This window comes from Phalaenopsis equestris, unplaced genomic scaffold, assembly GCF_001263595.1.
Source record: "Phalaenopsis equestris unplaced genomic scaffold, ASM126359v1 Scaffold000104, whole genome shotgun sequence".
Lineage (NCBI taxonomy): Eukaryota > Viridiplantae > Streptophyta > Magnoliopsida > Asparagales > Orchidaceae > Phalaenopsis > Phalaenopsis equestris.
The window spans coordinates 449,078-472,989 of record NW_018164546.1 but is presented as its reverse complement, the minus strand read 5'-3'; the positions used below and the strand labels follow the sequence as shown (position 1 = coordinate 472,989).

Here is a 23,912-nt window from a genome sequence, read left to right as displayed (position 1 = left end):
AGTGAAGGAAGCAACGACAAATTGCGGCATACAAAGTCTTCCGAAACTCCCATCTTTCTCTTCTTTCGCTTCCTGTACACAGAAGCCATTTGTGCCTCTTTTTCTACTACCTTTGCGATAAAATCGCAATCAGTGGAATAAGCACGAAGTTCCTATTTGAAATGAAGCTCGTAGTTGCTCATTTCCGCCAATCCTCAGAACCCGGACAATGCCTTCACTTGTCTTGCTATTGGAGCCCGAGCAGTCCACCCAGCCAGGGTTTCCTTCTCCAATTTATTATTAAGTACTTTATGTCATGTATTTTATAAAAAAAAAGTTTCGTGTTATACTTTTATTTTATCGTCGTCATCGTCAAAGCCGACAGAGCTCGAAGGTATAACACATAGGTTAATTTTAAAAAATCTCCATTAGAGGAGAGCGCGAGCACCCGTCCGTGGGAATTAATTACCGTTTGGGGAATTACAAACTTGTCTGGAGAACTCTTTTTAAAATTGGTATTTTAAATTACTCGTCCATGGGAAACACAAGTACCTCGTCCGTGTGAATCAAGTATCATTTCAGAAAAGTAAAGTACCGCTTGGGGAATTATCTACTTGTGATTTGACATTTTCTTCAGGTATGTTGAAGACCCGTTGCATCTTTTGAAATCACGGGTTAAATATTCTGTTTTGCTTTCCCGTCGTAATGCCTCACGACCATCGAGTCTTTTGAGATAGCTGGGAAGACTGACATTCTTCCGTGCCTTCAAATGAAAGTTGACACCGTGAAGTTGTCGGAATTTTGAGTGATTTGAACTTGTAATTATTTAAAAAACCTGGAATATTTGCACTTATAAATTAAAATAAAATACAAATCGTTTAAAATTTTATAATAATTTGAAAATTCAAGCTTTTAAAATGCATGCTTTTAGAATTTTAAATGTATTTAAAGTCTTGAGCTTTTGAAATTTAAGCTCTTTATGCGTACAAATATTTTAAAGTTTATGCTTTAAAATACAGGCTCATAAGGCTTCAAAAGTAATTCAAACTTGAAAATTTTGAAACTTTAAAAGCTCGCCACCAGATTCACAACATGTTTGCTGGCTAACAAAAGACGGTACTTTACAAAGCTTAAAGTGAACTTTTGCTTGCATCAATATATTCATTCAAATAAGACAAATTTATATAAATTCAAGTCTTACATGGGTCTTCTAAACATTTATTTTATTTAATTCATGTTTTAAAATCATATAAATTGCCTTATGACACCAAATGCATCTTATGGATTAAATCATATTCAATTTTTAATGATCTTAATTGAAAGTGCTCTCCCGTTATTGAGAGGGGTAATTAACCATAGGGGCTGGCGCATATGGGAAACCTCGAACCGTAGATTAAAAAGTCCTCGCAAATGGAGGGCGAAATCTCTGGGTAATAACTTATCTACAATCCAATATGTTTTTTGAAAATTTAACTCTCCAAAGCTTTCTCAAAACATAAAAAAATAAATGCAGAGAGTTGGAATTTTCGGAGCCCTCAGGAGTTTTCTCTACTTAGACTCATTGTACCATCACACATATGTCATCTCTGTTGTTAGAACCTATTAAATAAACGTGATAGTCACTCTTAAATAATGGATTGGAAGCATAAAAAAGTTGGAGTGTGCCACATAGGTGTCCTCAACATCCAACGTAGCCAAAATTATTAGCCAAAGATAGAAAAATAAATCTTTACCAATAGTCATCATAAATTATGGGCTCTAAAAATCTACACATAGCCCTAAGAATTCTTCTTTTTATAAAGTTTGAAGCTTTTTATTTATGATCTTTTTGATAAGGCATAAGTAGACTGTCTTGGCTTGTAGGTGTTGAATTCACGATCAAGTAGAATTTGATTTGTATTTAGTTGGTCTAGAGCCCGTAGTTGAGAATGTTGGACTTAATTACATCGGCTCACATGGTGGAAGCTTTTTCTTTGAATTACTTGATTTTGAGTGCTAATAATGCTGGCGTGTAAATTGAGATTATAAATAGCCGCTCTAGTTGGCTTTAATCTTTTTCATATTTAACTTTTATTTATAAGTTTTTTTTTTTCTAATGTTGCTGATCTATAATAGTTGCTGCACCATCACTTGGAAGTCAGGCTGAGAATCTTCCCTTACGTTGCTTGCTCAATTTATACTGATTAGGACGGCTTGAGTCTTTATGAGATAGACTTTAGTTGAAGTCCCAGGATTGAAATCTAAAGATTTGGATTATTTTTCTTTTTGTACTCCTTATTCCCTTTTTTGTTTTGATATATTCTTCCTTACCGTTTCTCTTTCAGATTCATATTAGTCAAACATTGCTTTTTGAAACGTTTTGACAGTTTATGTGCTTTTAGTTTTACAATTGTTTCCATCCAATAATCATTTTTATTTTATCTGTATGCTTGCAAACATTGCTTTTAGTTTTACAATCCTTTCAAACATTTCTGATGAAAATCTAATTGGATGGAAACTTTTCCGGAAGCTTTCTTTTAAGTGATTTGGTGCTTGTATATTTTTTTTTTTTATCTTTATTTACTTATTGCTCGACATGATAAAGTTTCCTGTAGTTCTGGTAAAAAAGTTTTTGAGGCAGGTATTTGAGCCAAATATTTTAACTTGCTTTTGAGATTCATCGATCTTTCTGATTGTTTTAAAGTATATTTTCTCTTTTAATGTTTACCTAAAAATATCCTTGTGTTGCAGAGTGATGCTGATGGTGATGTGGTTTCACTTTTGCAAAGTCATATTATTTCAGATTGGGATCGTCAAAAGGTACACAATATAGTGCCTGGAAGCTGTGTTTTGTTGTTTAGGCGTTATACATGTAATTTTCTAAATTCTTTTGTGTTTTATTTGCTAACGACCTCTGCAAGCACAATAATGATTGTCTTGGTAGAATAAGCAAAGATTGATGTCTGGTGATTACTAAATTTAATGAAATTGCAAAACTATATTTTCGACCTGTTTATCTTCTTTCATTGTAGTTTGTTGTACTTTCTTCAAATTTTTTTACATAGATATATTAATTGCTACTTTATTATGGATTGTTCTTTACATGCAGGATATAACTAATGGAACCAATTTTTTTTTCCTTGATGAGTTTTTAAATTGCTAGAACTAGTGAGCCGCTATTAGTTTTATGTGTGCTGTTTTAAGCGTACTCAAGTTTCCAATTTACTAAGAAGTGCGTGGGCATTAAATTTGTGATCCAATTGACCAAATTTAGTAATAATTAAAAAACTAACCTTTTGGTTAATGTCTTAAGTAAAGAAGCTATTTAAAGCTTGAAGACACATGACATGTTCTTGTTAACAAAAAAAAATAAAAATAAGAAGGGGAAAAAACTATAAAATCAAGCTTTGCCTTTTTAAAAAAATGTGCTGATTAATAAATGTGATTTTTCCATGCATTTGTTTTCCCCATTTATGTGATTTCTTAATGCACAATTCTATGAAGTCTTCCTTATGATTGTTCCCACATGTAATTAACCATGCATGAATCCACCTGCATTCTCTATTTCAATACTGATCACATTATGAACATTTATGACAACGGACCGCTCAAACCTGTTTGACCTTGTGCTATTTGACTATGGGAGGAAGATGATGATGGGACTTTGTCTTATTTTTTTTTGTTTTTTTATAATTCATTTCCATGCAGTATCATGGGGTCTATTGGGTTTAAAATAAAATTAAAAAAAAAACAATTTTTTTGCCACAAAATCATGATCCTATATATCTTATTTGCCTATAGGAAGAGATGATGCTGAGTTGTAATTGTTTTTTGTTATGTTCTAATTCATTGCCATGGAATATCATGGGGTCTATCGGGCTTAAAATAACAAACAAAATTTATTGCCACAAAATCATGATCCTATAGGTGTGGCAAATCGCATGCTGCCAACTAAAATAATAGGCACTCCATTTTGAAATTATAATAAATGAGTATTTCAAATACATGAACACATTTCTCCGAGCATCCCAAAAGTCTTCTATCAAATGTGGTTTGCATTATTTCTCACAAATTCAATCTGCTGAGAAATTCTTGCTGTTTTTTTTTGTTTTTTTTTTGTGGAAAGTTTTTTTTTTGTAATGCTCAATTTTTTGTTGGTTATACAGTTCTAGAATATCTTTGTGTTTTACCCCTAAGGTTAATCAGATTTTTGTGCTGTTAGTTTTTCGTTGCAGTGGATTAATTCTAATTATAGCACTAATGCTATAATTTAAGTTCCTATTTTCAATCTTAACTGTGATGTAATAATGTGTGATGCTTTTAGTTTGGTATGTGAATTTTTTTTTTCTTCTCTTCATGTATAAGACGGTGGTGAGACCTGCAATACTTTATGGCACTGAATGTTGGCCTTTAAAAGAGAAGCATAATAATAAGTGTTGCCGAGATGAGAATGATTAGGTGGATGAGTGGATTTACACTAAGAGACAAAATGCGAAATGATATATCCGTGATATGGTTGTTGTAGCTCCTGTGACGGACAAAATTAGAGAAAGTCGTCTTAGGTGGTTTGGTCACATTAAACGTCGATCATCTGATGATCTGATTAGGAGAGTAGATATTTTAGATTCGACTTGTGTTAAGAAAGGCAGAGGTAGACCTAGGAAGACTTGGGCTTCTTGTATAAAAAGTGATCTTAATTTACTAGAACTAAATGAAAATATGACACTACATAGGACGCGATGGAGAAAAAGGATTCATGTAGCCGACCCCACATAGTGGGATTAAGGCTTTGTTGTTGTTGTTGTTTCTTTTCTTCATGTAATTTATTGTAAATTGATGCTGGTTTAGTAACAGTCATCAATCATGATTGCAATTTATTCTTCAGGAGGGCAAACAAAAAAAAGAGCGATTCAGAGCATTTTTTGGCTTCCTTATCTGTAATTTAAATCATATTTTTATTTATAAAGAATCATTTAATATGCCAACTTCTAGATAACTAATAGTTAGTGAGACAAAATATTTTATTAGGGATTGAGAAATACACAGAAATGGTCAAACAAAAGCAGGAGCTATTTAGAGTTTAACTTTTGGCTTATTTATCTATCATTTAAAGCATATTTGTATTTATAAAGCAGCTTTTAATATGGCAACTTCTAGATTACTAATTGTTAGTGAGATCAAATATTTTATCAGGGATTGAGAAATTCACCGAAATGGTCCTCCATTTTAGTTACAGATTATAAAATTGTTCTTCAATTATTTGCGGGGGTCCATTTTAATTTAAGATTATATGGAAGTTTTGATTTCGTCCAAAATGGTTGCATTGTTAAAAGCAATAATAAATGAAGTTAAATTTAATTGATGCAGCTAAAAATGATGATTTTTTAAAAATTTTCTTCCTGAATTTTCTTACAAAATCTAATAAATGCTTTTGTTTAGTTTGAGATATTTTGTAAGAAGTTTATTGATAATATTTATTAAAATATTAAAATTTAATGTGTATTAATTTTTTAGAAGCATTTGAAAATTTAGTAAGAGATATTGTTAATGCTATTGTCAGAATACTTTCTAAACAAGGTAAATGGGGAATCAGCTTTTGTAGAAATTTAGAAAATATGTAAAATTTTAAAATAACTTTATTTTTAATACCATCCATTAATTTTAACTTTAATTTCTGTTATTTTATTATAATGTCATAATTTTATCTCCCATTCTAAGCATTTAAGGACTAAATCAAACCTTTTTTTAGCCTATCACAAACAATCGGGGATTTATTTTGGTCCTTTTCTCATTAGGGATTATTGTAATTTCACTTAAACAATTAGCTTTTTTTTTCTGTTGAACCTCCATATTTTGTTCCAAATCATATTGAATTCTGCCCTGGAAAATATTTTTATTTGTTCTTTGTATTATTTTCTTGCTGAATTGTCTTTTATGCTTCTCTTTTCAGGGACATGAACTCACAATGCTTGTGCTATACCACACACATGCTATTATGTTATCTGAATCAAATGAAAATTCTAACTTTGCTGCCAGTAATTATGAGAGATTTCTCCTTTCTATTGTGAGTTTTTTTTTTAAATTTTGGTTAATTATTATTTTTGCTTTTTTTTTTCAAAACCAGTCCCCCCCCCCTCTCTTTATATATATATATATATATATATATATATACAAACTTAGGTTTGGTTTAACATATTTTTCCTCATTTATTTTTCCCCTTTTCTTAGTCCTTTAGTAGACTTCTTGGAGAAGCTCCATTTTTGCCAGACTCTGCATTGAGATTGTTGGAGGATGTTTGTTACTCAAGTATTTATGATCATCTTAAGAAAGATGTTTCTGATGGTGATCGAGCCACTCAGGGTCTTGGCGCATTATGGAGTTTAATTTTGAGTCGCCCATCTAATCGTTTAGCTTGCTTGGAGATTGCTTTGAAGGTGAATATCTTTTTGTTTGCTAAATTTGTTGTTTCATAAGAGTGCATTGTCTTAGTATAAATAATATCCTGTAGATATTTTTTTGCATATTTAATCTACTTTTTGTGTATAAAAATAGTTGAAAAAGCACCATGCCACAAGTTTTGGTTCTTGTAGACCTTTTTGAATTTTCATTTTTGGCATTATCATTCGCTTATGTTTGACACCATGCAGATTACTGACAGTTTTATTTGTTATACTTAAAACTTTTGAAAAATATTCATTTGTTGTATTTACCTTCATGCTCGGAAGTTGCGAAATTTGGCTTAATTTTGCACATATGCTTCCTATTTTTTTTAGTTGCTTTTATATCTAACAATTTTAAGAATAAAGAAGATGCATAATAGTGTTCATATTATAGAGGAATTAAGTTAATTTGTCATATATTAAAATAATGGGAGAGAGTAATTGAGCATAAATTAAGATGTGATACAAAGATTTCTCATAATTAGTTTGGATTTATGTCGGACAAGTCTACTATGGAAGTCTACTATGGAAACAAGTCTACTATGGAAGCTATACATTTATTGAGATGTTTGATGGGGAAGTACACAAAGACTAAGGATGATCTACATATAATTTTTATTGATTTAGAAAAGAAAGGTGTTGCTATGACTAAGGATATTCATATTAGAGCTGTTACTTGTGTTTGAACAAAATGAAAATTGACCAAGTATTTTACTATTTCAGTTGGATTACATCAGGGATCGACTTTAGGCCTATATCTTTTTGATTTAGTTATTGATGCTTTTACTGAACATTTAGAGGAGGTATCTCGGTGTATGCTTTTTGCTGATGATATCCTTCTTGTGGATAAGACTAGAGAAAGAGTTCAAAAAAAGCTTTAATTATGAAGTTGTACAGTGGATTCTAAAGGACTTAGTTTGAGTAGATTTAAAACTGAGTACATGTAATGTAATTTTACTAGTAATAGATCTAGTGGCAGAGTTGTAATTATGGATGATCAAATCATTAAAAGATGTGAACATTTTAGAAGTCTCAGGTCTATTGTTTGAAGTAATGGTGATATAGATGAGATGTTATTAGTAGAATTCAAGTTGATTAGTTTAACTGGAGGAATACATCGTGCCTATTTTGTGATAGAAAAGTACTGCTTAGACTTAAAGGAAAATTTTATAGGATGGCGGTGAGATCTGCAATGCTTTATGGCGCAGAATGTTGCCCTTAAAAGTGAACCACAGAACTAAGTGTTCTTGAGATGAGAATGCTTAGGTGGATGGGTCAATTTACACTTAGAGACAAAATGCGAAACGAATGTATCTATGATAGGGTTGGTGTAACTCTAGTGACAGACAAGATTAGAGAGAGTCATCTTTTATGGTTTGGTCACATTAAATGTCAACCATCTCATGATCCAGTTAGGAGATTAGATGTTTTAGATTCAACGTATATTAAGAAAGGAAGAGTTAGACCTAAAAAGACTTAGGTATATTGTATAAAAAATGATCTTAGTTTATTAGAATTAAATGAAAGTATGACACTCAATATGACAATGTAAAAAAAAAAGATTCATGTAGCCGACCCCACATATTTGGATAAAGACTTGTAATAATTAGAAATAGAAATTACTATTTGAAATGCTGATGGATTACTTTTAAAAATAATTGGTCTTGGCTCTGTCATCATTTAGAAGTATCTATCACTTATCTCATTTCTTTTGGCTCCATTATAAATTGTAATTTTTTTCCATGAGCAAACTTACGAGAGCATGTAACTGTGTTACGAAAACCAACTTTATGTGAATTTCAAGTTTGGGTTTGGGAAAGATGGTTGCCTATGCTATGATGTGTGCGGGCGTCTTCTATTATAAAGGTGTCACTCTTGAAAAATAATTACTAAGGGAATATTGTGACTCTTTTTTCAGCTGTGATTAAGATGGTTCTGTCATTTTGTGGCATTCTTGATTAGTACACCCAAATTTCTTATATTTTGTTACTCCATTTCTTCTAATTATTCAATTAAAAAAAACAAAATCTTTCAGTGAGAGATTTTTCAACTATCGAAGCATGTGTTAATGCCTACTGAAATCAACTTTATAGACCATCTCCCCCATTGTGGTCCATCATGAATCAATAATATTACAGGTTCTAGATGGCTTGTCACTTTTATTAAGGAGCAAATTAGAATTGCAAGAATATATTATGAAAGAAAAGTTTGAAGTTGGCCAAATCTTCTGGACATTCATCAACATAATTCAAGCTTAACTTCAAGCTAAGACATAAGATATTAAAATAAGAAATGGGAGAGAATACTACCTTTCAACGAGGAATCATATCTTACAAGCCAGGGGTTATTACATCAAAGCTTATACTTGATAGCTTCAACAAAATGGAATTGTGAAAAAAATAAATAAATAATTATAATAAATCAACAAGAGAATATTCTTCAAGAAAACCAACATATTTAATAGAATGTTTATAAGTCAAACTCTCTTAGGTAGAACCGAGAAATTGAATTGACTCTAGAGACTCTTGAAACTTGCTTAGGTAACACTAATATTGAATTTGATTTTACTGAGCTTTCTAATGTTTTTCATTAACCTATTGCTATTAGAAAATGTTTTAAGGTTTCATGTTTAAATCTAATCTTTGACTTGATTTTCAGTGATGGACTGTCTCCTAGTATTCGATTTTTCACCAACACTACGTATTTACATTTTCCAATTAACTCTTGAGTATTGAGACGACTACTATTCAAGAAGAAATTAAAGCACTTGAGAAAATTTGAAATTTTGAAATCTCAGATTTACTCGAAGGGAACAAACCAGTTTGATGCAATTGAATTTTTATTTTTGACATAATGTTGATGACAAGGTGGACGTGTTTACTGCTTGACTTGTTTTAAAAAGGTTCCACATAATCTTATGAAATTAATTATGAAGAGGTATTTGTCCCAAATTTCAAACTCAACTCAATCAGGTTTTACTCTTAGTAGAAACAAATTTAAATTTGCTACTGCATCAACTAGATGCTAAGAATACATTCTTAAATGATAAGTTGAAGGTATGTATCTATAGACAAATTCTTCGAACTTGAAAATGTAAACAAAATTTGCATGAAACAAAATTTGCATGCTCCAAAATGGTCTTAGTTCAAAATGGTCTTAGTTAGCCTTTTCTTACATCATTTGATAAATTTTTAGAAGTGATAGTGATGTGTGTTTGTTTGTGCAATCAAATTACATCATGGTTGTTTAATTCTCTCTTGAATTGGAAAATAACTATTTTCATTCTATTTCAGCATGCCATTGTCCTCACTGGAGATGATTAGGAAAAGATAAATAAATTGAGTAATTTTCTCATTATGGAGTTTGAGATCATATAGTTAGATCATGTCATACACTTTGTTCCCATGGAGAAGTGGCGTGTTCTAGTGATGATATTTCTACTTACAAAAGAATGACATTCTATATCTACAAAAAAAAAAAAAAATGGATGCTTGGTTGTAACATAGATAGCTCACCCTTTCATGGATAGGGGTGTAACGAGCTGAGCTTGAGCTAGCCTAGTGCTTTTTCGTGTTGGGTTCGATTCAATTTCAGTTTGCGTTCGGTTTAAATTTATCTCAAATAATTTAAAAATAATAAAATATACTATTTTTAAAAATCTTACATAAAAAATCAATATAAAAAACTTATAGTAAGTGTTATTTATTTATGTTTTTAATTTATTCAAGAACACTTTGTTACAGACCACACTAAAATAACTATTCGTATTCGGCTTGCTTGCTTAATGGTGAATCGAACATGTGTTACTTAGTGAGCCAAATATGAGCTATTTGCGAATGACATGTATTTTTGGAAACTCTACTTATGGATCCAAAAAACTAAAAACGGAATAGAATGAAGGCCACTTGTGGATAAAGGTAGATATTACAGGCTAGTTAGTAGACTCAAATAATCTTTTATCACTTGATCAAATATCACTTTTTTTCTATAAACATTTTTAGCCGTTTGATGAACAATTTTGTGAAGGAGCAGGTCTCTATATCAAATTTTGCAATAATGGAAAAAAAATTTCATTATGGGGATTGCATTTCAAAATGACTTTCATTATAGATGTTGACAGTTGACATCTTTATCTATGTTGTGTGGGCCGAATCAACAACCAATTGAAGATCAATATGGGGCACTGTCAAGGTATGCTGCTTATTATGTTACTTGGGGAAGTAAAATTGTCAACTAGAAAATCCTTGGTGGTGTTTGGGATTAAAATACTTGTCTAAACATTACAAAGAATCATGCCCATCATGATGCAACAAATCAATTTGAGATCGGTTGACATTTCATAAAAGCAAGGCAAGAGGAAGGACTCATGAAGCTCATTTACATGCTAATAAATGTTTAAACAACACATATTTTTGCAAAGCCACTGTCACGTCTCAACTCTCTATTTAAACTAGCAATTGACTAACATCTATGACTCAATTTGAGAGAAAATTTAAATAATCATGCTTCTCCCTTTCATGCATGGAAGTGAATGACAATATTTCCCTATTTTGGAAGGTGTTGCTATTTTGAGTAAAAAAGTTATTTTGGAGGGTAATATAGAGGAAGGATCAAAGATTAACGAAATAAGTTTATTTGTGGTTTTGTGCTCATGCAGTCAGCGTCCAACTAAATATTATCATATTTGAGAGTGTTGATAAACAAGATCATAGCTACTTGGTGTTAATACCTAGCATTTTAGGTGCTTAGGCAAGATGTGTGTCCATGCTTGTAAGGACTTAGTGAGGGATGCGCGGTTCAATGAGGTGTTTTTTGTGGTTATGTATTGTACTTGCAATTCGACTTAAAAGAGTGCTAATGGTGTTAATTAAAACAATCATAATTATTTGTTCCTGGTTTCTTGAATGCTCAAACAATACAAAATTTTAGCTGAGCATCTTGTTCCTTGAGGGATACATGCCCAAAAGACGTCTTGTTAGCGACTTGATAAAGCGCCCTTACCTCCTCCTTCTTCCACTTTATCATAAGGGGAAACAATTTGCTTCCTTCCATCAAAATTTTCCCATAGTTTTTTGGGGGTTTTTTGGATGCTTTCTTCGCCATTTCTATAAAATTTACATTTTATAGCTTCATTATGATCATATTCTATTAAGTTATTTTTAATAGATTTATAATTTTTAATTTTAAAACTGCCACTAAGTATTAAAGTGAACTAACAAACTTACATATTTGCAAGTTATGCAACTAAGTCCTAGTGAGTCTACCCAATCATTGAGAATAAAATTTGATAGTTTGGATATGCACTTAAACATTTTGGGGGTATTATTATAAATTGATGTACTTGAATGAAAATTTTGTACATAAATTCTTTGCTGTGATAACTTAAATTCTTGCTATTGTTCTGTCTTATTTCTTATTTGAATTTTTATGCCATATGTAAATAGGATAATTTTGTCTTTTTTTTTTTTATAAAAATGTGAAATAATTACTTTGAAATTTGAATCTCTACCACTTATTTTTTTTTGAGTGCTTCTACTTACATGTTTTGTTTTGCATTGACGAGTCTTTTCTCAAGCTTTTATCACATATGTAGAGAATTTTATCTTTTATGAAAACCTCACTTTTTGTTTCTTCTTAGAAATTTCCTTTTATTTTGTTTAACTCACAAATTAGCATTTCATGTGAAGAAAATGTTTGTTTTACCTTTTGTATCATTTTTGTAACTCCATTTATGCCACATTTGTTATGCTATGTTTGAACAAGATAATAGAAAATCATCTGTAAAATTTGAAATATGTTTTTCGGGCAAGGTTTGTGTTCATATGATTATTAATAATATGAAATAATTTAATTGTCTTGCTCTCGTCCATGTTCTTACTATTGCACTGTTTCTTTGCCGTTGCGTGATGCTTCTGTTGCTATATATTGGCCAGAGCAAGATCTACTGCGAACTATGAGCATTGTTTTGCAATCAAATGCAAGATTTAAGCCTGCTTTTTTTGGGGAAGTCCTCGCATTTTGTGCCATCTTTTTTTTTATGTTGTTTGGTGCATAAGCTTATAAGAAACCACATTGGAATAAGATCACAAATGTCTACAAACTTAGTTATTCAATAAGCTTTTACACAATATTGCTATGCGAAATAACCACTTTCTATTTACTTTGTCTTATATGGAATCAACATTAATGCTTGAATCATCAAAATCTAAGATGTAAGCAAGTGTTGTGAGCATCCAAAACTGATGTTACACAGAAATCCTGAACTTGGTTATGTATGCAAAAGTAGAAGTTGAAGTGAGGGTGAATCATGGATAAAGGATGCAACTTCAGCGAAAGAAATACTATTTTAAAAGCCATGCCGATGTCTTTTTCAACTTTCTCTTTACATCCTCTCCTACATTTTGGATGATTTCATTGTTCTTTTTCAAATTATAGGAAATAACAAAAATTTAAATTGTAGTATATCTAAACTATGTTTATTTAGGCAAATACTCTGACAAATTAGTTATGATAGTTCTCCCAAAAAAAATAAATAAATTAGATAAATCTTCTAATTATCTTTTTAAACAAAAAAAAAAAGAATATAACATTTTTTTAGATCTTTCAAAATACAATTATGGTTTCCTTTATAATACATTGTTGATACATGATACAAGCCATAAAAGAAAAGCATTTCTGAATGTTTATGACACAGAACTTCTGAAATTGCCAACTGAACCGACTGGTAAGGAGACGGACTGTAGCCGGTTTGGGATGGCCGGTCCAGGTCCCTACTTGACCGAGTGGCATTTATAAGTGGCAGCACTTTTGCCAGCCGGTTCACTCTATCCTTTTTTTATTTCCCACCTGATGGGAGTCTATTTATGTGCTCGTTTGCTGGAATTAGGGTTAGGTTTTGTGTGATTTCTCTTTTCATATTCTATGTGGAGTCTCCTTTTTTATTGCTAGGGTTGTATTCGATGACGGCTGGTGTTTCAACTATATTTTGCTCCAAGGTGGTGTTGTATCCTCTCTGATTTCCCCCTACACTCCCCCTTCTCTCTCTTAGCCACCGATCAACCCCTACTCTCTGTTTGCCTTTGCCGCCCCCTTACCTGCAGCCTACCTTGCTGTCCAGTCCATCCAGCTTCCACCCAGCTCCCTGCCACTTCTTTCCGTGCAGCCTCCCTTGCCGTCCAACTCCTCCAGCCTTCAAACGGCCCGTTGAGCCCCTTCCTAGCCTACGTACAATCACCAGGCCCTTTCCGAATTCCCTTACCACTTACCAACATCTCCTCTAGCCTCGCCCGATTTCACCACCATCCAGCCTATTCCTTTCTCTCCACTCCTAGCCACCGGTTACCAACGCACCTACTTGCCAACACCTATTCCTATACCACTACTATCAACCACCTCGCTGACGACAACACAACTCTTGGATCTTCTTGTCTGATCCTAGTAGGAGATTGGTGTTGTTGTATTTTTTTGACGTTTTGAGTCGTATGTGTAACCCTAATTCATTTGCTTAATAACATTCATTCCGTTTTTGCTGTTTGACTAGTTCCGGTATCAAGTTATGATTAGTCTTGGTAATTTTTAGCAGGAAGGGGTTATTCATTTTTAATGACACTTTTAACATAATTGGCCTTATTTCCCTTACAATGCTTTGTTGATACATGGTATAAGCTATAAAAGTGTAGCACTGCTAAATGTTTTTAATTAGTTTTGGTACTGATTAGTGGAAAGGTGATATTCATTTTTCAGCAAATCACATTATTGGCCCTAGTCTAACTATTTGTTATTGCTACTTTTATTTACTCTTCCAATGGTTGCATTTTCTATCTTTTGCTGGACATATTTAAATCAGCTAAGCTTATTTTCAATTACCTGTCCTTTAATTATTGATGCTTCATCAATCATTCTGATAAGATCATTCCTTAATCTATCTTTAATAGTTTTATTGCATATTCATTTTAACATTCTTATTTTCAACATGCTCAAGCTATTGATTATCTTTCACTAATGAATTCTTAAATCAATATAATGTAGCTACTTTGATTGCATTTTTATAAAATTTACATTAAGCTTTCCATGATATCCTCTTATTGCTTAATACTCTTTAGACATCTTCATTTTAACCATATAATCTGAACTCTTTAAGATATTCCGTCATATGTATCCCTATTTTTCTGTATTATAGATTCAAGATATCTTAGCCTATGACACATAGTTATCACTTTTTCTTCTAATAATATTGAATTATACCTACTAAAATTATATATCATATGCTTAGCTCTATTTAACTAATTATATACCTTATATCTCTAAAAAGCATAGTGAACTCAATTGTGTTTCTTGCTGTGATTTTTTTTTGAATCATGAATTAAAGCAGTTGAACTTTAAAAACTGTTTGAAAGTGATGCCTGAAGCTTTTATCATGGGAAAACTCTCGACTTTTCTAGAGAAATTGCTTAGTGAACAAATATAATTGCTAAATTGATTTTCTTGCCAGCTGATGGAATGCTTTGATCAAGATATTTGAGGTTACAGCACTCTTTTTCTGTTCTTTCTTTATCTTTTCATTTTTTCATGATATTTTAGTGCTTGTATGCTGCTTTGTGTACTAGCACATCCCATGATGCATCAAGTTTATATAGTTTTTCTGTACCAGATATTTTTAATTAGATTAGATCCCAATATAACCCCTTGAATATTCATTTGAATGTAGACAATTTAATCCTATAGTATCAGATTTCTCCATTTTAGTTTATTGAATGTACAAATTTGATTCAAAACGGCCCCTCATATAAAGATTATGATACAAAATTGATCCTAATTATGTTTGTAATTTATACAATTAACCTCAATTTAGCCCACGAGTGTTATTTTGGTTTAATGTTGTATATTTGATGGACTACATTGAGAAGTATGTTACTTTGGCGCTAAACTAGCCACATGAAGAATCGGGGGACCATTTTGGAATTTAACCCATTTTCGATTAAATTGCTATAATGGCTTCTTCTTTTTGAACATTTATATATGCCTCATTGTTAGGATCTTGCATGTTAGAAAGATGCATTGATTATATGGTTAGTCAACTTTAGTTTCTTCTATTGGTTCGCAAGAAATAAAAATATATATAAGTAAAATGTTTATTAATTCACTCTGCACACATTATATTTTTGTTTCAATGCATAAGCATGAATATTTATTTAGTTATTTTTTCAGGTTAAAGCAGATAGTTATGTCTCTATGGTCATTGGTTTGAGGAACATATTTTATTATTTATTGCTTTGCCACTCTATTCTAGAATGTTTATCATTAGAATCTCGGGAAACATTAATTTTCTTAACTGGATTTAGCCTGGCGTCACCATGAAAGGCTGTTCTTTCCTTTAATTTTCTGTAAATAGTTGTCTTGTCATGTTTGATTGAGCTGTACATAATTTTAGATGTTGATTATTTAATGAAACTTGAGTCATGATATATCTATATAGTTAGACACTTTCAATGAGAAGAGAACTTACAAGATTTACGTGTGTATGCAGTGTGCTGTTCATGCTAAAGAAGAAGTTAGAACAAAAGCTATTCGGCTGGTATGCAATAAAAATCTTTATATTTTCCTTTATTTTTTTTCCTTTTATTTTATAATATGCTTTTGTGCTTCTCTATAAGGTAATCCTTTTTCCGACTAGCACATCATCAGTATTTGAATTCTGATTTCATTTTTTATAACTCTTATTTTTTAGGTGGTAAATAAGCTTTATGTTCTCCAATATGCCTCTGAAATTATTGAGAGCTTTGCTAGGAAAACGCTGATATCTGTTGTCAATCATGAAGTTCTAGAGACGGAGTCCCAATGTGCCAGTTCTAGTGGGCAGAAAACTGAAGTAATAAATTACTTTCGTTAATGTGATTTTTAGCTTTTTAGTATCTATGTTAGTCTTTTCGTGGACACTAATATATTTATTTCCTTACGTTAGAATACATTTGTTTCTTTTGATTGGATAGTTGTACTTGATGTTTTAGCATTTTTTTTTGTTGTTGTGCTCTTAAATGAAAGAAAGTCCTTGCTGACAAAAATCTATGTTCATTAATTCCCAAGTTAAGTTTGCAATTTCTATATATTAAAAGAAAAAATCTCATGCTGAATAGGAGTTTACTTATCTGAAACTTTCTTTTTTTTCTGAATGAGTAAATTTAGGATCATTTTTTGTAAAGTTTTTTGTTTATGCTCTAATATGAAACTGATGTGAGAGCTTATCGTAACAATTTATCACGGTATTGTAGCTGCTACAGTATTTTAGGATTATCTATTGCAGGAGACGGGCTGAAACCATCCCGCTCTTCTTTCTTATGTTCTCTTTTCTTTTGTCTTTCATTCCGTTTTTGTCATTTCTTATATATATGTTGTATTTGGGTTTGGAAGACACTTTTTGGCTCGGATTCCTGTTAGCACAGCCGCTAGCGTATGTTTCTCCTTTCTAGGGTTGTATCTAAGGGTTTGGGTGGTGCTTCGGCCATATCGCTTTCCCTAGGTGTTGTTTTTCTTTCCTATTCCCTTTCCACATGCTTTCCACACTGCTCCCTGCCGCCGTTTCTTGTTGCAGCCGCTTGGTCTAGTTGTCGACGCTATTCTTCTGACACTTTTTGCATTTCCTGCCCATATTTCCTGGGATTTCAGCACTCTCGCTTGCTGTCATCGTTGTTCTAATCGCCGTAAATCCCCTCCCATCTCACCGGTTTCTATTCACGTCATCCCGAACCATGTCCCTGCCACCAAACCACTGTCCTAGCCTTTCTGCACTGCCTCCTTTTGACATATTTGCTATTCCAGCCCCCGGGAACCAGATTGCACCTTGCTGTCGCCCAGGGCAACAAGGATCTGTTTTTCTGTTGTCATATCCGCTCAATTGCTCCACGCTTCCACCTTACGGTCTCTTCCCAAACCCCTACCGATCACCACCACTTCTTTGATGTCTCACCCTAATTTGATTATTTGTGTGTCTGTTGCTATTTCAGATTTCCGGATGTTATGTTGTTATATTCCCTTTTCAAGTCTGTTGATTGTAACCACTTATTTGCTTCAACTAATAATATTTATTTTTCTATTATGATTTGGATTAACTCTTATATCATTTGGTATTAGAGCTTGCCTAACTTTGTTCCTATCCCAGGGTTTCCTAGCATCCGCTATGCCCAAACCATCTCCACTACAAAAATTTTCTTTCTTGTTCACAAATACCCTCTTCAAATTCCTAAAACTAGCTATGCCGCCAAGCAAATAATCGTCGGAAGCTTGATCGAGGGGAAGGGACACGATATCTTTATGAGAAATTCGCAAAGTGGTGTCCACGAGATTTCAAGGGACGATGTGCAGTGGGAATCCCGAAACTACAACAGAGACATGCTACCTTTGAGAGGAGGCAATCTAGTTGGGTTACTTGTAGTCACAATGGTGACTTGCTATATTGAAGAAATGGAGTGAACCTATTTCATCATGTGGATTCCAGGAATAAAGAATGTCTGCCCAAGATGTGATCGGAAATATCTCAGAAGTCATAATTTTGAAGTGAAGACAAATTTTGCGTATTTTGATGATCACATGGATTTAGATGAGTTTGTCGAGTGACTTTGGTCCTTGGAATGCATCTTTGAGTGCCAAAATGTCTCACCGAACGGAATGGTGAAACAAGTTGCCAGTGAGTTAAAGAAGAGTGTGTTATTTTGGTGGAAAAATTTGAAGTACCCTTGTCGGCATGAGGGAAAAGATAAGATCACTACCTTGTCCTAGATGAAACAGGAGATGTAACGTCAGTTCTTGCCTGCCCGCTACAGACCAGATGAAGGGGAGAGACCACATCAATGAGCGACCACCATATCTTCCAGGCAAGATTCAACTTTGGGATCTTATAGGTAGAATATGCCCATGGGAATATCCAAGATGGGCTCGTCTGAGGAGGAACCGATTCAAATTAAAGAATATGTGGAAAGAGCCATATTTTTTAATTTCTCAGTTAGAAAGTATTTCATATATCATGGATTTGAGCATATTGAAAGTTCTCACAATCGATGAGATGATATATTTTACTGAGCAGGGAGCTGTTGAAGAAATGGGTAATGACACGGTAGAAATTAAAGAAGATGGGGATACAAAAAAGGAGTACCAGCTTCCAACTGATAAGAAAAAAGATGCAAGTAGTTCCAGCTTTGCCCATATGAGAGAGAGTAACTGAATTAACAGTGATTGTCCATGACAGTCTTGAGCTCGAGGAACCGACACCAGAGACTTGAAAACCCTAGGTAAGAGAAATTCAGGCTTTTCAGATCTATAGACTCTTTGAGTTGCCCCTATTGAGGGAGGTTTATCAAATCAATAATGAGAGCACTTTTGGGTCACGTCTGGAAGATTATATAGAGTTATTCAGATATTAGATTCAGTTCAGTAGTGTACCCACCATCTGATGTCTAGACAAAAGGGTTTGAAAATTGTCTTTGGCGCTTCATGTGGAAGAAAATTCTTCAATGGGTTTCAAGTCTTTTCAGAGGAGAAAATAAATCATCTGAGTGGTTATACTTCAGTGTGGTCTAACCTGCCATAGATTTTGTCTTAGAGTTGTTTCCTCCTTGCATAATTGTGTATCAGATACACTCGGACAAGTACACAAAGAGTGGAATAAACCAATTACAGATTTAATAGCTAAAGGCTTGATTCGTGAGGATACCCATCCACGTACAATTTTAATCATGATTGTGCCAAAACAGGATGTATACATATTCTATCAAGATGTGCTTTGGAATGTTAACGCTAACAAGATTGATTTATGGGTGATTACAACATTTCCACCACCTTCAATGTCGCCGACTTGACGCCATGCGATGAGAAGACAAAAACTTCGACGAATGAGGTGGAAGCTCTCTCAATTCCTGGAGATTGACATAGGAGCTTACCACACCAAATTACCACGGTAGTGTAGCTGCTACAGCGCTGCAGGATTATCTAGCGTGAGACGGGCTGTAACCATCCCGGTCTCCTTTCTTATGCTTTCTTTTGTATTATATCATTCACTTCGTTTTAGTTCTTTCCTATATATGTCTTATTAGGGTTTGAATGATAGCTTTTGGCTTAGATTTCTGTCAGGACAGCCGCCGGGGGCTGTATCTGAAGGTTTGGGTGGTGCTTGAGCTATATCATCTTCCCTATTCCTCTTCTGCATCCTCCCAAAGTTTCTCCTTGCCACTGTTTTCTGCTGCAGCCGCTCGAACCAGTTGTCAGCTTTATTCTTTACGCAGTTTGTGCATTCTGACCCACATTTCCTGCAATTTCAGCGCTCCTGCTTGCTGTCATTGCTGTTTCAGCCACCATAAATACCCTCTTCTTCCCACCAGCTGCTGTTGCAGTCATCCCGGACCACATCCCTGCCACTTAACCGCTGTCCCAGTCTCCTGGACTGCTTCCCTGCCACACGTCCTCTATTCCAGCCCCTGTGAATCTAGATTCTACCTTGTTGTCGCCAGACAGCAAGGATCTGTTGTTCCGTTGTCATATCCGCTCACTTGCTCCGCGCTCCCAGCTTATCACTCCCTTCCAAACCCTTGCTTATCACCACCACCAACCCGAGATCCCACCCTAGTTTGATTATTTATGTCATGTTTGTTGCCATTTCAAATTCGCGGGTGACTTGTTGTTATATTTCTCCTTTTAAGTGGGTTGATTGTAACTGCATGTTTGTTTCAAATAATACTATTTGCTTTTCTAATATGACTTTGGTTAACTCTGGTATGGTAAACAAAAACATATTTGATTTCTTACACTCTTTTATTAAAAAAAGAACTCTCCTTTTTTCCCTTGAATTGCAAAGCACGATCCCAACTTCTTACTATTTTTCTGGAAGAATTTTTTTCCTGCTCTACAACGCTTGTGGGTGGGATGGGAATAAATAGTTCTGAAAGTACTTAACAGACCTCAGCCTTATTTGAGTGTTTTTTAGAACAATGTAATATTTCATTTTTTAAATAAAATATAAATCACGTACTAAGCACTTATGGATGGAACATATTTTATCCAAAGTTTATAAACAAAAGTTAAAACATGAATATAAATAAAAAGTGAGCCCAGATATGCTCCCACTATCATTTCTTTGCTAATTTAGAATTTGAATCCTTGTTTTTTGCTATAAAAATTGAATTAACATTATTCTTGTAGATCTTTGCCTTATTAATAGGGGGAGTGTAAAAGGATAACTTTCCCTGCGTGGACGAGCTACAACTGGAGCACCCTGGAACCCTTGGAGAAGATCACAATCTTGGACGAGTTACAACCAGAGCACATTCTCGCCGTCGGATACAACCCTATAAGGAAAAAAAAATGTTGATAGCTGTCTAAACAGAGAACTCAACAAAAAATGCAGCGCTAGAGAGTAGCACATATATTTTAAAAAAATAAAGTAGGGGGAGGGGGAAAGGGTGACAAATCCTGCCCCATTAGATGGTTGGCTAGTTCAGCCTTCTTGCTGGGCCGACACTCACATGCTGGACTGACTGGTCCAATCCTTAGCCCCACTTCAGTCTCCTGGAGTTGGAGGAGTTTTGACTTCATTCATAGAAGTTTTTGGCTGCATGTTGACGGTGACGAAGTTATAGTTATCTTCCGGGGCAGAAGTATCTCCTACTGTGGTCCGAGAAGCACCTGGATCCCACTTAACTGTACTATCCCCCAAAACACCGGACGAGTTTTCTTCACGTCTGAGCATACATCTGTATCAGTCCAGTCTCCGAAGGGTTCATTATCGAACTGAACCTAGTTTGCTTGTCTGCTGTTGAATACTCCAAAGTAATCCACGGTTAGCTCAACCAGATCTAAATTGAGGGTAGTCTGAACCTCTCCAAACGTTGGTGGCCATGGTTGTAAGATATCGACCATGATATCCTGAAATGTTCTCTTTTGTGACTCGTGTCTGGAGCCTGTCTCAGACTTATCATCCTCTATCATCACCAAAACCGGTCCTATCGATTCTGCTATGTTGGCAAGGGCGCTTGTGGTCTTGTGCTCGATGAAGAGAGGACTATGTGCTTCCCATCATTGGTGAATGAATATATGTTTTTGAATCCATCGTGCTTAGTCCTACGGTCAAATTGCCACAATCTCCCAACAAAATGTGGCATGCATCCATGGGGACCACGTCAGACCACACATGTTCATGCAGCTTGCTCCCAATAGAAAACTTCAATAGACATTTTCTATCGATGCTGACTCTGCTCTCCTTCTTCATCCACGTCAGAGAGTATCACTGAGCGCTTCTGAGTCATGAGGCCCAACTTCTACATCATCTGTGTAGACGTCACGTTTTTATTGCTCCATTCATCGATGATGAAACTGCATATCTTTCCGTTCACGGTGCAACTGGTGTAGAATATATTATGAAGAAGCTACTGCAAATCTCTCGTATCCTCAGTCTATAAAACCCGTCAACCCACGAGCGCCTCTTCTTCATCAGGTGGAAGATGACACACCTCACCTTATTTCTCTGCTGTCTCCTCGTTGCCAACCTCCTCAATGACACTTTGCTCGGTAAAAACACAACTTGACTGGTCGGGCAACTGGAGGCAATGTGTTTAAATTTGTGCCATCTGAAGCATTTCTTGGCTGGGACTGTTGTAGGCATGCTACTTTCTCAGGCTTTTTCTCATTGGCGGTGGTTCTATCCTTAGCCGAATCAGTTTTCTCATCTTCCTAAGGCATGCTCTTGTCTGTCTCCAACTGTGGGTGGCTGCCTGATAAGTGTTAGTTACCTGTTCTTTTCCACTTTCAATGCGAATGTTTGGACATCTCCCGGTGCTTGCTGCAGCTGTGGCACATTCCTAATAGTGGGTTTCAGGCCTCCCAGATAATGGACTATGGTGTGTTCCTTTGGCTCGACCAAATCACACTTCATTTGCAACTGTTCAAACTCCGCCGTGAACTCTACTAATAGATCTCGCTGTTGTAGGTGGTGTAGGCTCATTAACATATCATAGTGGTAGTGAGGTGGTATTCTTATCATTGTCTTCTCTCTTCTTCTGCTTCTACAAGATATCCCACCATAAGGAGGCGCTCTTTCTCAATTTGATTGTTGCAAGCTTCATCCTTTTATCTTATGGCATCTTTTTTGTACTTAAAGATCTTCTTAATTGATTGTAGTCATTCAGTACAATCATCTGGATCCGTACTTCCATTGAACTCGGGCAAAACTAATTTCCCTGTGTCCTCCATATGTGGGCTCTTTTTTTTAGTCTCCTCTGATAATGGATTTCAAAGCGTTGTGACATTTTTTCACTATCACTGTAGTTTTTTTTATGGAAGGGGTTGAATTTCTCGTCTCTTTCGCTTCTTAGACTTTCCCTATCACCATCGAGGGTCAGTCCTCCCTAAGTTTCATCCTCAATATCCTCAAGTATGTGCTGTTGTCGATGGATCTCTCGTTGTATCTCTTTTTGGGTAGGCTCATACATGCATCTCCTTGGTGGCATGGCTAGCGTTTATAGTTGGGAGGTGAAAGAGAGTCTAAAAAATTATTTAGGGTTGCTGATTTTGAAAATCAACAAGGGTAAATTTGGTTTAGGTTAAGATTTGGTTATTGTTTGGGAATAGGAAAGAAAATTGTTGGTGGAGGGGTAAGACAGATGCTAGGAAACCTTAGGATATGATTAGAGTTAAACTAGCTCTGATATCATATACCGGAGTTAACCCAACTCACTATAGAAATGAAATTATTATTGCTGAAATTCAAATGATTACAACCAAGACTAGAAAATAGGAAATACCGACAACAAACACAACGACCCTAGTACATTAAAACAAAGGACACAATACATAGACCCAAATTAGGGCTAGGATGAAGGTGGTGTTGGGGTAGCAGAGAGGAGGGGTTGGCCGAGAGGGGTACAATAGTAGGTGGGTTGGAAGGTGGTTTTGACAGCAAAGGGTTGTGAGCTTGGTATACGACACCGTAGGGATGGGTTGTGGGAAAGCTACCAGATGGCAGAAAGAGGGGCTGGGGATGGCGGTTGGGAGCAGGGAGTTGCGGGGAACAACTGACGACTGGGAGGTGTGCTGGGGTGGCGACTAGAAGCGGAGGATGGCGGTAGGGTGAAGAGTTGCATAAGACAACATTTGAGGGGGACTTGGGAAGGATAACTATCCTCGCGTGGGCGAGCTGCAACCAGTGCATCTCTTGAACTTTTGGAGAAGATCACCGCTTTGGACGAGTTCCAATCAGAGTCCCTTCTCGTCATTGCATACAACCCTAAAAGGGAAAATGAGGACGTTAGCGGTTGCCCAAGAAGAGAACTCAGCAAAAACTGAAGCCCTAGACAATAGCACATATATTTATAATAAGTAAAATTGGGGGGAGGGGGAAAAGGTGGCAGATCCTGCCCCATTAGAAGGTTGGTCGGTCCAAGCCTTGACCGACACTCACATGTTGGACCGACTGGTCCAGCCCTCAGCCCTGTGCCAGCCAGAACACTGTCAAATTTTGTTTTATATAATATCTGT

At 34.9% G+C, this 23,912-nt stretch overlaps 1 protein-coding gene across 1 annotated transcript in view; it reads left to right on the top strand.

The window, feature by feature from the left end:
* Positions 1 to 23,912, top strand: part of LOC110020585 — a 100,701-nt gene that overhangs the window by 36,261 nt on the left and 40,528 nt on the right. The window contains 5 exon segments of the mRNA XM_020718736.1: positions 2,710 to 2,778; positions 5,909 to 6,026; positions 6,139 to 6,392; positions 15,925 to 15,972; positions 16,126 to 16,266. Of these exon segments, the coding sequence (XP_020574395.1) occupies positions 2,710 to 2,778; positions 5,909 to 6,026; positions 6,139 to 6,392; positions 15,925 to 15,972; positions 16,126 to 16,266 (630 nt within the window).